Below are 18,423 nucleotides of genomic sequence, written 5' to 3' on the forward strand. Positions count from 1 at the left end.
AACTGTTGTATTTTTATACTGTTAATGTAGTATACTGTATTAAACTGGTTTATTGTATTGTATTATCTTTTGTATACTGCCTCTCTGCTGCCCCCTCTGATGGGAGCTGTAAATAGTTTCCAACATGGCTGCTCCGAGGAACAATCTCATGTAGATTTTATACTGAATACACAACAGAAACCTGACGAGAGGATGGGATTGATTTTTTTTTTACATTTCCTTTAAGGGATTACAGTCTGAAGAACATTCTGACACTTTTTGGAACTCCTAAAGTCAATTTTGAGGAAGTTTAAGCGATTTGAAAGATTGCTTCGTGTGTCTGCAACTCGTGTTCAGCTACAACTCAGTGAGTGTGTAAAATATGGCACTGAAGACATATTTTGGGACAATGGGAAATTCAACCATAACTAAGAGGACAGGTGTAATTATGAACAAACGTTTCACATTTGGCTGCAAGCTAATAAAATCCTAGATGAGGATAAGGTGAATGTTTTCCTCACCATGATGGGACCAGATGCATTTGAGGTGGTGATTAACCAATGCTGTTCATGAGACCCCAGTACTTTGGACTATTCTGAAATAAATGAGATTCTGAACTCATATTCTGGCTCGACTATGAATGAAATTGCACTCCAAGTTGCATTTCATGGAAGGAAACAGTTGCCAAATGAGTCTATTACAGATTATATTCTTGAGTTAAAGAAACGTTCGCATCACTGTGGTTATGGTGCCAACTGAGAAGTCAATCTCAGACGCATGTTCGTTGAAAGTCTAAAGAACAGTAAAATCCAGGCCAAGTTTTGTGTAAAGGCAATAAGCTGATGTGGAGGAGGTCTGTGATGAGGTTACAGCCTTGGAAGTGGCAGGAAGAGATAGTGGCTGATTGCAAGGAAATTCTTTTCCTGAGCCGGCAGGAGAGGTCCATCAGATTTCAGTAAGAACCGGTCCACAGCAGCCAAGCTCACAGACTCAGGGTCAGAAATGTAGTTGCTTTCATTGCCATGGTAGCCAGCAACCATCCAAATGCTCCCATTTCCAGCTAAAACTGTTATACCTGGGGGAAAGTCAATCATATCCAGACGGCAAGCAGGAGTAGAAGAAACAGTAATGCTCCAGGTCGTGGTAAAACTCCAGGTCACAGTAATGCATCAGGTTGAGATCATGGTAGACCTGAAGCTATTTCAGGCTCCTGGTAGTCCTCGAAAGCGCATATGATAGACGTGAAAACAGAAGCTGATGTTATTGAGCAGGAAGAGTACTCAGAGCAAGAAAAACAGAACACGGATGTTGACAGAAAAAGGGCTGAAGATGTAATTCCAGTGCCCACAGTAAAAATGAAAGTTGAAGAGTCACAAGTTACCCCCACAGCAGTCTGTTACCTCGGACGGAGATTACAAGAAGTTCCTGAGTCTCATTCCCTTACGAAAGTGACTAGTTATTCCAATAACAGCATTCCAGTATGAGATGAAGTGAGTGTTAAGGTGGAGTACAATGATGCATCCTATTATTTGTGATTGGTAGTAGTAGGAGGGAACAAAGTCTCCCTGAAGGGAAGGAATTGTCTTAAGAAAATACAGTTAAACTGGGCCAAATTATTTACAGTAGTGATCAGTAACAGTACTTCTGACATTGAAGAGTGAAGGCTGATTAAATTTTAGCAAATGAGTTACCTATAAATTATATGCACAAATGACATGCCAGTGTCCGCCAGAGAAATTTCTGATGAAACTCACACGGATGTGGTGCTCGGTAAAGTGCTCAATTATTTTATGAATGGCTGGTCTAAAGAGTGCAATGATGAGAAATTGCTGGAGTATTTCACACGTAGAAATGAACTAAGTGTAGATCAAGGCTGTCTCCTATGTGGTTCAAGAGTCATTATTCTGCCAAGATTTAGAGAGAGATTGTTTCAGCACACAAGGATAGTCCACATGAAAGCAGTAGCAAGAAGCTCTTTTTGTATCCAAACGTAGATAAAGATATTGAAGAGTTGGTGAAAAGTTGTGAAGTGTGTCTCAGAATGAGAAACGATCCAACCAAGGTTCCTTTTGTTTAATGGTCAACACAAGAAAACCATAGGAATGAGTACATGTCGATTTCTTTGAAGTGGAAGGTAAAGAGTATTGTGTTTTGGATAAATGTTCAGCTTATGCCCAATACCACTAGTACCAAAACGATTGAGGTTTTGAGAAGTCGGTTTGCAATTTATGGGTTGCCAGAAGTGTTGGTGTCAGATAATGGTCCACAGTTTACATCAGAAGAGTTTGAAATATTTCTGAGTAAGAATGAAGTCAAACATACTCCAATACCTCCATATCACCCAGCATTGAATGGTGCTGCAGAAAGAAGTGTACATTTGCTAGGTGACAAGCTAGGCAGTAATTTCCATGTTTCTCTTCAACACAGGCTAGATAATTTTCTGTTTTCTTACAGAATAACCCCAGTCTACAACATGTTGCTCACCTTATGAATTTGTGCTTAAATAACTCCTAGGACAACGCTTAGTTTGCTTAAGCCAGACGTCAACAGCAAGGTAAGAGAAAAGCAAGACAGAGTGAAGATGAGTCATGACATTTGAGGCATGAAACTTAAGAGTTCAGTGCAGGTCAGAAGGTAATGGTGAAAACCCCAGCACGGTGATAAGGAGAAGTATGTGTTTGGAGTTGTTGTAAACAGACTAGGTATATTCAAATATCTAATGAATGTTGGAGAGAGACTCTGTCAGTGTCGTGTCGATCATTTGCTTGAAAGAAGAAATCTGACAAAGGGAGAGCATGAGAAACCTCCTATAATCCAAATTCCTACAGTTCCAAGAAAAAGTCAGAAAGAAAGCAAAAGTCACAAAGAAACTGAAAGTTTACTGATATCACAGAATCACGGTAGAACAGAGTGAATCAGGGTCTTTGATTAAAACTAATCAATCCATTTCATAGTCCCTGCCACTAAATGGAGTTGGTAGTCAAAGTTCAGGGTCGACATAGTCTGAAATGTTGACAGAGCAGAGTCAAGCTAATGAAAATGGAAGATGATATCCAGACAGAAAGAGAAAGAAGCCAGATAGGTTAATTGCAAGTATGTAGGAAGGAAGAAATCATTTGTTTCGTTCATTAGAGTCGTAGAGCCATAGAGTCGTACAGCAGAGAAACAGGCCCTTCGGCCTACCAGGTCCATGCCGACCATAATGCCTATCTATACTAATCCCACCTGCCTGCATTAATTCCATATCCCTCTGTGACTTGCTCATTCAAGTACCTGTCCAGATGCCTCTTAAATGTTGCTACTGTTCCTGCCTCCACCACCTCCTCTGGCAGCTCATTCCAGATACCCACTATTCTTTGTGTGAAAGATTTACCCCTTTGATCCCCTTTAAACCTCCTCCCTCTCACCTTAAATCTATGCCCTCTAGTTTTAGTCACCCATACTATGGGAAACAGACTCTGGCTATCTACCCTATCTATGCCTCTCATAATTTTATATACCTCTATCATGTCCCCTCTCAGCCTCCTTTGCTCCAGGGAAAACAGACACAGCCTATCCAATCTCTCTTTATAATTCAAGCCCTCCAAACCAGGCAACATCCTTGTGAATCTTTTCTGCACCCTCTCAGGCTTAGTCACATCTTTCCTGTAGTGCAGCGACCAGAACGGCACACAGTACTCCGAATGCAGCCTAACCAACGTTATGTACAACTGTAACATGACATCCCAACTTTTGTACTTAATGCCTCGGCCGATGAAGGCAAGCATGCCATACGCCTTCTTCACCATCCTGTCTACCTGTGTTGCCACTTTCAGGGAACTATGTACTTACACCCCAAGGTCTCTCTGCTCAACACCACTCCCCAGGGCCCTGTCATTCACTGTATATGTCCTGCCCTGGATTAACTTCCCAAAATGCATCACTTCGCACTTGGCTGCATTAAATTCCATTTGCCAATCCCTCGCCCACTTTCCCAGTTGATCTATATCCTGTTGTAACCTTAGACAAACTTCTTCACTGTCCACTACACCACCAATTTTGGTGTCATCTGCAAACTTACTAATCATGCCCCCTACATTCACATCCAAGTCATTCACATATATGACAAACAACAGAGGGCCCAGTACCGATCCCTGTGGCACACCACTGGTCACCGGCCTCCATTCTGAAAAACAACCCTCCACTACCACCCTCTGCCTCCTATCACCAAGCCAATTTTGTATCCAATTGACTAGCTCACCCTGGATCCCATGTGTTTGAACCTTCTGGACCAGCCGACCATGCGGGACCTTGTCACAGCCCTTGCTAAAGTCCATGCAGACAACGTCCATCACCCTGCCCTCGTCAATCCTCTTGGTCACCTCCTCAAAAAACTTAATCAAATTCGTGAGACATGATTTCCCATATACAAAGTCATGCTGACTATCCCTAATCAGACCTTGCCTTTCCAAATGCATATAAATCCTGTCTCTCAGAATCCCTTCCAATAACTTTCACACCATTGATGTAAGGCTCACCGGCCTGTAGTTCCCTGGCTTATCCCTGCTGCCCTTCTTAAATAAAGGCACAACATTAGCTATCCTCCAATCTTCCGGTACCTCGCCCGTGGCTAACGATGATACAAAAATCTCTGCCAGGGCCCCAGCAATCTCCTCCCTTGCTTCCCATCGCATCCTAGGATACACCTGGTCAAGCCCTGAGAATTTATCCACCTTAATGTGCTTCAAAACCTCCAACACCTCCTCCTTTGTAATGTTGATATGCTCCAGGATATCGCTGTTCCCTCCCTTGAACTTACTAGCTTCCATGGCCTTCTCCACAGTAAATACAGATGAGAAGTATTCATTTCAGACGTCGCCCATTTCCCGTGGCTCCACACATAGATTGCCACACTGATGCTTAAGGGGACCTACTCTCTCCCTAGCTACCCTTTTACTCTTAATATACTTATAGAATCTTTTAGGATTCTCCTTTATCATCTGCCAGGGAAATCTCATGTCCCCTTTTCACCCTCCTAATTTCCTTCTTAAGTGTAGTCCTACATCCCCTATACTCCTCGAGGGACTCGCTTGATCCCAGCTGCCTATACCTGACATATGCCTCCTTCTTTGTCCTGACCAGACCCTCAATATCCCTCCAAGGTTCCCTAAATTTGCCAGCCTTCCATCTAACAGGAACATGCCGGCCCTGAACTCTTCCTATCTCACTTTAAAAAGCCTCCCACTTGCCAGACGTCCCTTTACCTGTAAGCAGCCTCTCCCATTCAACTTTTGAGAATTCCTGTCTGATGACATCAAAATTAGCCTTCCCCCAATTTAGGACTTCAACCTGAAGACCAGTCCTATCCTTTTCCATACTATCTTGATAATAGAGTTATGGTCACTGGTCCCAAAGTGCTCCCCCACTGACACATCAACTAACTGCCCAGCCTCATTTCCTAAGAGGAGGTCGAGTGTAGCCCCTTCTCTAGTAGGGCCATCCACATACTGCTTCAGAAAACTATCCTGGACACACTTAACAAATTCTTCCCCATCTGATCCCTTAGCAATAAGGCAGTCCCAGTCAATATTAAGGAAGTTAAAATCACCTACTATTACAACCCTATAATTCTTACACCTATCTGTGATTTCCCTACATATATGCTCCTCCAATTCCCTCTGACTATTGGGGAGCCTATAGTATAATCCCATCAAAGTGATCACCCCTTTCTTATTTCTAAGTTCTACCCATATGGCCTCGCTGGACTGTCCCCCCCGGGATATCCTCTCTAAGTACTGCCATGATGTCCTCCCTAATCAATAGTGCAACTCCCCCTCCTCTCTTACCTCCACCTCTGTCACACCGGAAGCATCGGTACCCTGGAACATTGAGCTGCCAGTCCTGCCCATCCCTCAACCACGTTTCCGTAATAGCTATAATATCACAATCCAATGTACTGATCCATGCTCTGAGTTCATCTGCCTTACCTGTAAGGCTTCTTGCATTAAAGTAAATGCAGTTTAGCCTACCAGACCTTCCACACTCCCTGTCCTGCCCCTGCCCGGCCTGCCTACTGGATCTGCTTGCTTTAACCTCTACATTTGCCTCAACTATTTCATTGGAGAGACTACTACTTTGGGTCCCACCCCGCCTGCAAGACTAGTTTAAATGCTCCCGAGTAGTACTAGCAAACCTCCCCGCAAGGACATTTGTTCCCATTCCAATTCAGATGAAACACGGCCCTCTTGTACAGGTCACCTTTGCACCAGAAGAGATCCCAATGACCCAAGTAGCTGAAGCCCTCCCGCCTACACCAGCTGTTCAGACACTTTTTGTCAATTATGGTATTTTTGTTAAAGACATAGGTGTTAAGGAAAAACATTGCTTTTAACATGTAAATTAATCTACAAATATTGGTTATATGTTTTACTTGTAATTGCAGTAACAACAAGCGCGCAACACAAGCTATTAAATTTCAAAGTATTGTTGTTATATTCTGGGGAATTATGTCCAAGTATTATTTTACATTTTAATACAAAAAAAATTAAGTGGGGAGGGAGTGTCGTATTGTGTATTAAACTGGCTTATTGTATTGTCATATCTTTGATATACTGCCTCTCTGCTGCCCTCATTGTTGGGAGGTGTAAATAAAGAGTTTCCAATATGGCTGCTCCCAGCAAACACCTCATGTCATTTTTACTCTAAATACACAACAGTCAGAATAATAATAGTACTAAAATAATTTACCTTGTCATAATGTCGAAAAGCTTCAAGAAGCGATTTGAAATTAAGGAAGTTAATTTTCATCAAATGCTGACGGATAGTATTGAAGATCCCTTGATCCCTGTCTTTCTCTCGGAGGAATTTGGTAGGAGTTCTATAGTAAATGAGGTCGCCAACACCTGAAAAATAATGCATTCATTGAGATGAGGCCGAACAATTTTTTTTAAATTCTGAATACCCATTCAATCAGCATCAATATGTGGTTTATCTAACAGTGTAGCATTCAGAATTTATTTGTACATCAAGGTGCAAATTCTTTCATATAGTTCTGATTTTCTTTGCAGTTGGCATTGTCAAATATACCACTATGATACTTTGCAGTATTTCCATCTGATTTGACTCTTTGTATCCAAGGTAATGCTTTTGTTGTTGCTAACCATCTTTCCACTCTAAGCTAGGTTTCCTGGTCAGATCTGCAGTCTGCTTCATTTTTGATATAAAGGTAGCATATTAATAATGCCTGCTTTCCATCATTACAATAATTTCAACTCTAAAAACTGCCTGGATCATTACATTGAAATAAATGATGATCTACTGTATCAATTAAAAAATAAGTTTTACCCCATTAGTGCTGATAGCCTTGGCATGGAGCTCCCACATTTCCTACATTACAAAAAACTGCCTCTACACAGACCAGGTTTTGCTTTTTAGCCAGACACTTCATTTCCTAAAGTCCAAATCTACTTAATATTTGAATACCGCTGCCATATCTAAGAAGGATCCTTTGCAAAGACCTGAACAGGATACAAATTTGTTTAACTCTCAACTCTAGATCTCCACTTTATTTGGTCTTGATTATGGTCACTGCTCCTCCAAGTATTTTTCTTTTCTGTATGTTTTTTTTCCCTATGTTCCCATTATGTTGAAATTAAGTTTAATTTCACAGTCTCCAACTCTAACTCACTATCTCACAGATCCTCAAAACTGTGGAACATTCTACCTCCCTCTTGAAGAACGAAATACAAAGGGGTGGAAGTTATGTTACAGTTGTACATAGCTCTGGTTCAACTCCATCTGGTCTACTGCATTTAGTTCTGGGCACTGCACCTCAAGAACAATATGCTGACCTTGAAGGGGGTGCAGTGCAGATTCACCAGAATGATACCAGGGCAAAAAGTGCTAAATTATGAAGACAGGTTACATAGACTAGGCTAGTTTCCACTGGAATATACAAGATTAAGCAATGGTCTTATGAGATGTTTAAGATGATTAAAATATTTGATAGTCGATAGGGTAGATAAAAACAGAGAAATGATTTCCTCTGGTTGGGGAGTCCAGAACAAGGGTCATAGCCTTAAAATTAGAGCTAGGCCATACAGGGGTGATGTCAAAAAGCACTTCTTCACACAAATGTTAATGAAAATCTGGAATTCTACCTCAAAAAATGCTACTGAAGCTAGGTCAATTGAAAATTTCAAAACTGAGATTGTATTCTGGAACCAAGGTGAGATGTTTGGGGGATTGGGGGGTGGGCGGTGTGGTTGGGGTAGATGGAGTTACGATACAGATCAGCCATAATTTAATCATAATTTAACTGGATGGTGTAAGGGGCTGAATGGCCAACTCCTGTTCCTATGCCCTTTCATGTTTCTTCACCTTCAGGCTTTTAAAACCCACGTGTGAAATTAACAAAACACTGCTTCATGATTTACCTTATCTTCCTTTTTACTTTTTTCAACCTTGGTGGAATCTTGCACTTTGGGCTTTGGTCCTTCAAATTGGTTTCTCAATGTATGAAAACAAAAGCCTTGATAAACCCACACATAAGCATCCTAATACTTTCAGGATCACACATCCAATCACTGACAACTGCTTCATTGTCACCCGCAATAACACCTTCCCATATTGTAAAAAACATGTAAATCTGGCATGAGCAGCAAAAATAATGTCTATGTCTCTACTATACTTTTTATACTCTGCAGACATAAAGAAATATTTCTTGTATTTGTATGGCGACCTTTCACGACCTCAGAACATCCCGAAGCACTTTACAATGAACTACTTTTGTAGTGTAATGTTGTACTTCAGAAAACATGGCATCTTTATACCACAAAGAAAACTTGCCCATTCACACTGCCATTAATTCCTAATAATTAACCAAAGTGAAAACCAGACATTTTCCAGCCGTGAAATTGGGCAGGGCCTGAAAATGGGCCCAGGTATCAAACAACAAACCTGCGCCTGTTGCTTCCGATGCAGCCAACATGCAAACTTCACACTACCTGCTAATTTGCATGATAGCTGTGTGCAGGCAGTGCTACTTCTTCTTCTTTGGCCTCCTTGTCTCGGGAGACAATGGGTAAGCGCCTGGAGGTGGTCAGTGGTTTGTGGAGCAGCACCTGGAGTGGCTATAAAGGCCAATTCTAGAGTGACAGACTCTTCCACAGGTGCTGCAGATAAAATTGGTTGTCAGGGCTGTTTCGCAGTTGGCTCTCCCCTTGCGCTTCTGTCTTTCTTCCTGCCAACTGCTAAGTCTCTTCGACTCGCCACACTTTAGCCCCACCTTTATGGCTGCCCGTCCGCTCTGGCATGCGCCATGGAGGCAGTGCTAAACGTGCTATTAAGTTGCCTCTTAACAGGCGAGGTGCATTCTGGCTGAAACCCTCATCCATGACTTTGTTATCTCTAGACTTAACAATTCCAACACACTCCTGCCTGGTCTTCCACATCCTACCCTTCATAAATATAAAAGCAAAATACTGGGGATGCTGGAAATCGGAAATAAAAACAAGAAATGATGGAAATACTCAGCAGGACTGGCAGCGTCTGTGGAGAGAGCAGAGTTAACATTTGAAACGTTAACTCTGCTTCTCTCTCCACAGATGCCGCCAGACCTGCTGAGTATTTTCAGCATTTCTTGTTTTTATTGCTACCCTTCATAAACATGAGGTCATCCAAAACTCTGCTGCCTGTGTCCTTACTCGTACCAAGTCCCATTCATCCATCACCCCTGTGTCCACTGACTTTTCTGACAGCTCCCAGTTAAGGAATACTTCAATTTTAAAGTTCTCATCCTTGTTTTCCAGGCCCTCCATTGCCATGCTTCTTGCTATCTCTGTAATCTCCCCCAGCCCCACAACACTCTATGATACCTGTACTCATCTAATTCTGACCTCTTGAGCATCCCTGATTTTAATTGCCTCCCCATTGGTGGCCATGCCATCAGCTGCTGAGGCCCAATGCTCTGGAATTCCCTCTCTAAAACTCTAACTCTTTACCTCTCTTTTTTCCTTTAAAATGTTCCCTAAAACTACCTCTTTGACCAAGCTTTTGTTCATATTAGCAAATATCACTTCATGTGGCTCGGTGTCAAATCTTGGTTTATAAATGCTCCTATGAAGCACCTTGCGATGTTTAATTACATTAAAGGTGTTATATAAATTCAAGTTGTTGTTGTTATATTATGGCACAACAGGGCAGAAAGCATGCTCCAAGGTTCTCTGACTCTGCTCTGGATGCCTTGGTGGAGAAAGTGGACAGAAGGAGACAGGTCATCTAGCCACAGTATGCAGTGCTGCAAGAAGTTCAATAACTTCATACGAATGGTCACGGTTGTGGGAGCGAGAGTTCATATCAACTGCATACCTTGATGTCCTGGGCTGTATGTGGGATCAGCACACCATGGCTGGGATTATATGCTTGCAACAGGGGTCTCAATATCCAGAAAAAGCAATGCTGAGAACCCTGTGTCGTCTCTTTACAGGAAGGCCCGCCAAATCTAGTGCCAATCAGGCACATAACTGGACAGCGGTGGGCCTTCCACAGGATCAAGGACCTGAATTTTGGCAGGAAGGCCTGTGAATGGGCGCCAATTTAAGCCTTTTACTGGGTAATTAATCCCCAATTAAAGGCCTCATCCAATTCCTTACCTGAATATGGAGCCAACAGGAGCATTCCTGCTCCTCCCAACCCTACATCAAAACCCCACTCTGAGTACTGCAGGACTCCTCCATAGCAGTTTGAGGCAATGGAAGCACTGGTTTCAGCATGCCAACGGTCTGTTGTATAACATTTCATGTGGCAGCATTGGTTGCACATTGGAGTCATTTCACAGGGGGATGGGGACCTGAGGGTAGACTCAGTTAGGACAAAATCAGAAATGAAAATGGAAGGCAGAAAATTAATAGATATGTTTGGAAGACAGAGGAAACAATGGTTAGAAAATTTGGCAGTGCTCAAGGGTATCTATTTCAATGCAAGGAGTGTAGCAAATAAAGCAGATGAGCTGAGGGCACAGATAGGCATGTGGCAGTATGATATAGCTGCTACAGAAACATGGTTTAAGGAGGGATAGGAATAGCAGCTCAACATTCCTGGTTACAGGGTTTTCAGACATGATAGGGAGGGGGATAAGAAAGGACGAGGAAGTGGCAATTTTGGTCACCGGAACTATTACAGCTGTGAGGAGGGATGATATGTTGGAGGGTTCATCAAATGAGGCTATATGATCGAGCTCTCTTCTTCTTTGGCCTCCTTGTCTCGAGAAACAATGGGTAAGTGCCTGGAGATGGTCAGTGGTTTGTGAAACAGTGCCTGGAGTGGCTATAAAGTCCAATTCTAGAGTAACAGACTCTTCCACAGGCACTGCAGATAGAATTGGTTGCCGGGGGTGTTACACAGTTGGCTCTCGCCTTGCGCTTCTGTCTTTTTACCTGCCAACTGCTAAGTCTCTTCTACTCGTCACACTTTATCCCCGCCTTTATGGCTGTCCGCCAGCTCTGGCGATCACTGGCAACTGACTCCCACGACTTGTGATCAATGTCACAGGACTTCATGTCGCGTTTGCAGACATCTTTAAAGCGGAGACATGGACGGCCGGTGGGTCTGATACCAGTGACGAGCTCGCTGTACAATGTGTCCTTGAGGAACCTGCCATCTTCCATGCAGCTCACATAGCCAAGCCATCTCAAGCGCCGCTGGCTCAGTAGGGTGTATATGATGGGGATGTTGTTTGAGCTAAGGAACAAAAAAGGGGCAATCACACTGCTGGGCTGCTGGGATTGTACTTTAGACCCTCAAACAGTCGGAGGGAGATCTCTGAGAAGTGCAAAAACAATAGGGCAGTAATAGTAGGGGATTTTAACTACCCCCACTATTAACTGGGATAGTTTTAGTGTGAAAGGAATGGATGGAGCAGAATTCTTGAGGTGCATTCAGGAGAACTTTTTTGCCCAATATGTAGCAAGTCCAAGAAGAGAGGGCACAATTTAAGACTTAGTTTTAGGAAATGAAGCTGGGCAGGTGAAACAAATGGCAGTGGGAGAGCATTTTGGTGGTAGTGATCATAATTCAGTCACTTTTAACATAATTATGGAAAAGGACAAAGATAGAACAGGAGTTAGAGTTCTCAATTGGGGCAAGGCCAATTTTACTAAACTGAGGAGTGATTTAGCAAAAGTGGACTGGAAACAGCTACTTGAAGGTAAATCAGGGACAGAGCAGTGGGAGGCATTCAAAGGGGAGATTCAAGGGGTTCAGAGTAAACATGTTCCCACAAAGGAAAAGGGTGAGACAGCCAAATCTATAGCCCCATGGATGTCAAGGAGCCTACAGGGTAAGATAAGGCAGAAAAGGAAAGTTTATGTCCGACACCGAGAACTCAATACTACAGAATGCCGAAAGGAGTATAGAAAGTGGAGGGGTGAAATCAAGAGGAAATTAGGAAAGCAAAGAGAGGGCATGAAAGAATATTGGCAAGCAAAAATCAAGGTGAACCCAAAGATGTATTATCAATACATTAAGAGTGAGGATAACTAAGGAGAGAATAGGGCCCATAAAAGACCATAAAGGTAACCTATGTGTAGGGCGGAAGATGTTGGTATGGTTCTTAATAAATACTTTGTGTCTGTCTTCACAAAAGAAGAGGATGATGTAGATATTGTCATTAAGGAAGAGGAGTGTGAAGTATTGGATGTGATAAACATAGGGAGAGAGGAAGTATTAATGGGATTAGCATCCTTGAAAGTTGATAAATCATCAGGGCCAGATGAAATGTATCCAAGGCTGTTAAAAGAAGCAAGAGAGGAAATAGCAGGAGGTTTGCCCATCATTTTCCAGTCCTCACTGGATACAGGTGTGGTGCCGGAGGATTGAAGAACTGCTAACGTTATACTTCTGTTTAAAAAGAGAATGAAGGATAGACCAAATAATTACAGGCCAGTCAGTCTAACCTCAGTGGTGGGCAAATTATTGGAATCAGTTCTGAGAGACAGGATAAACTGTCACTTAGAAAGGCACAGGTTAATCAAGGATAGTCAGCATGGATTTGTTAAGGGAAGATCTTGTCTGACCAACTTGATTGAATTTTTTGAAGAAGTAACAAGGAAGATAGATGAGGGTAGTCCAGTTATGTGGTCTACATGGATTTGAGCAACGCTTTTGACAAAGTTCGACATGGCAGACTGGTTAAAAGAATAAAATCCCATGGGTTCCAGGGAAATGCAGCAAGGTGGATAGAAAATTGGCTCAGAGTCAGGAAACAAAGGGTAATTGTTGACTGGTGTTTTTGAGACTTGAGGGCTGTTTCCAGCGGCATTCCGCAGGGCTCAGTACTGGGTCCCCTGCTCTTTGTGGTATATATTAATGATTTGGACATAAATGTAGGGAGCACGATCAAGAAGTTTGCAGACGACACAAAGATTGGCCATGTGGTAGATAGCGCGGAGGATAGCTGTAGGTTGCAGGAAGATGTTGATGGTCTGGTCAGATGGGCAGAAAAGTGGCAAATAGAATTCAACTTGGAGAAGTGTGAGGTGATGCATTTGGGGAGGTCAAACAAGGCAAAGGAATACACAATTAATGGGAAAATACTGAAGTGTCGAGGAAGTGAGGGACCTTGGAGTGACTATCCACAGATCCCTGAAGGTAGCAGAACAGGTTGATAAGGTGGTTAAGAAGGCATATGGAATCCTTTCCTTTATTAGCCGAGGTATAGAATATAACAGCAGCTAGGTTATGCTGGAATTGTATAACTTATTGGTTAGGCTACAGTTTGAGTACTGTGTGCAGTTCTGGTCACCTCATTACAAACAGGATGTAATTGCACCAGAGACAGTACAGCAGAGAATTATGAGGATGGTGCCAGGACTGGAAAAATGCAGCTATGAGGAAAGATTGGATAGGCTGGGGTTGTTCTCCTTGGAACAGAGAAGGCTGAGGGAAGTTCTGATTGAAATGTACAAAATTTTGAGGGGCCTGGATAGAGTGGAGGTGAAGGGTCTATTCACCTTATCAGATAGGTCAGTGACGAGGGGGCATAGATTTCAAGTGATTGGTAGAAAAATTAGAGGGGAGATGAGGAAAAACTTTTTCACCCAGAGGGTGGTAGGGGTCTGGAACTCACTGCCTGAAAGGGTAGTTGAGGCAGAAACCCCTTAACCCATTCAAAAGGAGTCTGGATATGCACCTCAAATGCTGTAAACTGCAGGGCTACAGACCAAATGCTGGAAGGTGGGACTAGAATAGATGGATCTTTTTTCGGCCAGCACAGACACGATGGGCCAAATGGCCTTTTTCTGTGCCTTAAACTTTCTATGATTCTATTCTATGATTCAAAGGATAGCCCTTGTCACCACCAGCTAGACATTGAGGGAGTGGAAAATGACTTGCATGCAGTTAATGGCACCCAGCACCCCTCGCAAAGCCAGGTACTCACTCCATCTGCTTCTCTCTGGTCAGAGAGAATGAAATATAATCAGTTTTCTTGGAATACAGAGCCTTATGTAACAGTGGACAACAAACTGGGAAATGTTGAAAATATTGTCGGAGGGTGGGGAGGGGGTGGGGACAGTGGTGTCGTTCCTGCTGTTGAATGCATGTTTAGCTTCACTAGGTTAAGATAAGGTCTTGCTTCTCTCTTCACAGATGCTGCCAGACCTGCTAAGTATTTCCAGCATTTCTTGTTTTTATTTCAGATTTCCAGCATCTGCAGTATTTTGCTTTTATTAAGAAAGGGTGTTGCTGGCATGGCAAGCAATAGAAATGTGCGCATGCAGCGTGAATGCCAAATGGCATTCGTGACGCCCAGGTGCTAAGGATCCAAATTTCACGGATCCCGTCTCCACAGGAAGGAAGTTCAAATACAATTGCTAAATAACATCAAAGAGGAGATAAATATAACACTGGTCCAATGGAAGTGCTATCAAGACTTTTAAAATTAAGTTATGTTATTAGCTTCCAGCTACATTAGAACATTACAGCGCAGTACAGGCCCTTCGGCCCTCGATGTTGCGCCGACCTGTGAAACCATCTGACCTACACTATTCCATTTTCATCCATATGTCTATCCAATGACCACTTAAATGCCCTTAAAGTTGGCGAATCTACTACTGCTGCAGGCAGGGCGTTCCACGCCCTTACTACTCTCTGAGTAAAGAAACTACCTCTCACATCTGTCCTATGTCTATCACCCCTCAACTTGAAGCTATGTCCCCTCGTGTTTGCCATCACCATCCGAGGAAAAAGACGCTCACTATCCACCCTATCTAACCCTCTGATTATCTTATATGTCTCTATTAAGTCACCTCTCCTCCTCCTTCTCTCCAACGAAAACAACCTCAAGTCCCTCAGCCTTTCCTCGTAAGACCTTCCCTCCATACCAGGCAACATCCTAGTAAATCTCCTCTGCACCCTTTCCATAGCTTCCACATCCTTCCTATAATGCGGTGACCAGAACTGCACGCAATACTCCAGGTGCGGTCTCCAGAGTTTTGTACAGCTGCAGCATGACCTCGTGGCTCCGAAACTCGATCCCCCTACTAATAAAAGCTAACACACCATATGCCTTCTTAACAGCCCTATTAACCTGGGTAGCAACTTTCAGGGATTTATGCACCTGGACACCAAGATCTCTCTGTTCATCTACACTACCAAGAATCTTCCCATTAGCCCAGTACTCTGCATTCCTGTTACTCCTTCCAAAGTGAATCACCTCACACTTTTCCGCATTAAACTCCATTTGCCATCTCTCAGCCCAGCTCTGCAGCCTATCTATGTCCCTCTGTACCCTACAACATCCTTCGGCACTATCCACAACTCCACCGACCTTAGTGTCATCTGCAAATTTACTAATCCACCCTTCTACACCCTCTTCCAGGTCATTTATAAAAATGACAAACAGCAGTGGCCCCAAAACAGATCCTTGCGGTACACCACTAGTAACTAAACTCCAGGATGAACATTTGCCATCAACCACCACCCTCTGTCTTCTTTCAGCTAGCCAATTTCTGATCCATTAGATCTAGATAACTGCCAGATGTTAAATTGATATTTATTCCACTGTAAATTTCAGTTTAAATTCAGATCATTACCATACTCATCAGGATGCAGTAAAACACCAAATGTATGATCAGGGGGAACCTTCCGGGTATCTGCATTTCTGAAAGAACCAAAAATAAATTACCATAAAAATCTAAGCAAATTATTAATAAATACAATACATTTTGAAAAATGTGATCAATAAAAGAATCACAAATTTGACTCAATGGCATAAAGATTGGGCCTCCTAGGTCCCCAAATTGGAAGGTGCGAAATGCAGGCACACCTGCAACCAGAAGCACATCACTTGTCATATTGCATAACGACAGACAAGACATATCCTTTATCCACACTTTAGGCAAGTGCTCAGCAGTTTTCATATGTGATTAAGGGGCCTAATGCCTGCTTAACCTCTCTGTTGCATGACTGGTTTGCCCTGAGATGGCCAGTGCCATCACTGACTGCACTCAGGGAAACTAACCCTGTAGAACACCTGCAACAAAATTCCTTACCTGAATGTGGAGCCAAGAGAAGCATTCCTGTTCCTCCTGACCCTACATTAAAACCCCATGCCCAGCCTCCACGAACCCAAGATCCCACATCTGAGTTCCCCATCCCTGACCCCAGATCTCCCTACCCCACCAGTTCCACACACCCAAAACCCCAACCTTCAGGCTACCCAATCTCTCTACTCCACAAAACCACCACTTACCTGTGAACAGGCCTTTACATCTGTGGGCCAGTGCAGCCCTAGCAGCAGCTCCAATCTCCACCACTTTCCTTCTTGGCTTCGTCCTGCAGCGCCATTCCTATGTGAATGTGGTCTGAGGTCCAATATCCGGGCCTACTTGCACCCTAACATTCAGGCGCTCCTGGATTTCTATACCAATATATTGTTCACTCTAGGGATCAAGATTTCTTTTTCCTTTGGTCCAATCTAGTTTTTTCCTTATATGGCTACAAGTCATACATTTAATGGAGTTGGTAGCGCCTCCTACTTGAAAAGTCAAGGTTTGAATACCAGGATAGGCAAACCTACATCTATCCCAGTGTTTTGTTAATTACTGACTAGGTCACTGAATGGATTACTGTTAGAAAGCAATGCACTCTTGTTTAAAGGTTGTGGGGTGGGGGGGGGGGTTGCAACTGGTACAACCTGAGTGGTGCATGCTGATCAATAATGACACTTGGGGTGGAGCACAGTGACAAACAACTGGTCAGTGGTGAAAATGGAAGGAAATTTAATGTGCATTAATTGGAGCCCATATATATTTTATGCATTTTAGAATGTTGCAAATTGGACCGTATTTATGGAAAAAGTATTTCTATATATAGTAAAAGGTTTCTTAGTATTTACAGGTGTCACAATGTGCAATTTATTGCAACTTGAAAGGGGAATGTTGGTATATACAAGTCATTTTGCTACGCTCTTTGAATTCACGTAAAAAGTGATCAACTTTTTTTTATACTTGTTCTCAGGCTGTGGGCAGCACTGAAAAGGCCACATTTATTCCCCTCTGTGGTTGCCCTGGAAGGCGGTGTTGGGCTTTCACCTTGAAAAGCTGCAGTCTTTGCAGTGGTGAATGCTCCTACAATGACAATAGGTAAGAAGCTCATAGAATCATAGAATCTAGTGGAGCACAGAAAGACAATTGGCACATTGAATCTGGTTTGGTTCTTTTGAACAGCAATCCAGTTAGTCCCACTCACTTGTTCTTTCCCCAAATCCCTGAAATTTTTTCTCCATCAAGTTATTTATCTAATTTCCTTTTGAAAGCTATTATCAAATCTGTATCTACCACTTTATCAGGCAGTGCATTCCAAATTCTAACCACTCAGGCATAAAAAAGTTTTTCCTCATGTCACCATTGGCTCGTTCGCCAATCACCTTAAATCTGTGCCTTGATTTCTGGTTATCAACCCTTTAGCCATTGGAAACAGTTTCTCTTTATTTACTCTGTATAAACTTTTCATGATTTTAAACACCTCTGTCAAATTTCCTCTGAAGACTTCTTTTCTCAAAGGAGAACAGCCCCAGCTTCTCGAGAGTATCTATGTAACTGTAACCCCTCTTCCATGGAACCATTCTGCTAAGCCCCTTCTATACCCTCTCCAAAGCTTTCACATCCTTCCTAAAGTGTGGTGCTCAGAATTGGACACAATACTCCAGCTGGGGTGGAACGAGTGTTTTATACAGGTTTAGCATTACTTCCTGGCTTTTGTATTCTTTGCCTCTACCTATTAAGCCCAGCAAACCCATATGTTTTATTAACTGCTTTGTTAACCTGGCCTGCCACATTCAAAGAGTTGAGCCCAGGAGCTCCCAGGTCTCTTCTTGCACCATTTGGCATATATTGTCTCTCCTCATTGTATTACGATAAGTCCATGCTAGCATTTATGCTCCACTCAAGCATCCTCTCATCCTTC

At 42.8% G+C, this 18,423-nt stretch overlaps 1 protein-coding gene across 1 annotated transcript in view; it reads right to left on the bottom strand.

Moving 5' to 3' along the window:
• efhb (EF-hand domain family, member B) overlaps positions 1-18,423 on the bottom strand; it is a 115,319-nt gene that overhangs the window by 27,577 nt on the left and 69,319 nt on the right. Inside the window, exons 8-9 of the mRNA XM_068051454.1 lie at positions 16,050-16,117; positions 6,706-6,860 (exon numbers count right to left, since the gene is read on the bottom strand). Of these exons, the coding sequence (XP_067907555.1) occupies positions 6,706-6,860; positions 16,050-16,117 (223 nt within the window). The remainder of the gene's footprint in view (positions 1-6,705; positions 6,861-16,049; positions 16,118-18,423) is intronic.

Source organism: Heterodontus francisci, chromosome 2, assembly GCF_036365525.1.
Source record: "Heterodontus francisci isolate sHetFra1 chromosome 2, sHetFra1.hap1, whole genome shotgun sequence".
Taxonomy (NCBI): Eukaryota; Metazoa; Chordata; class Chondrichthyes; order Heterodontiformes; family Heterodontidae; genus Heterodontus; species Heterodontus francisci.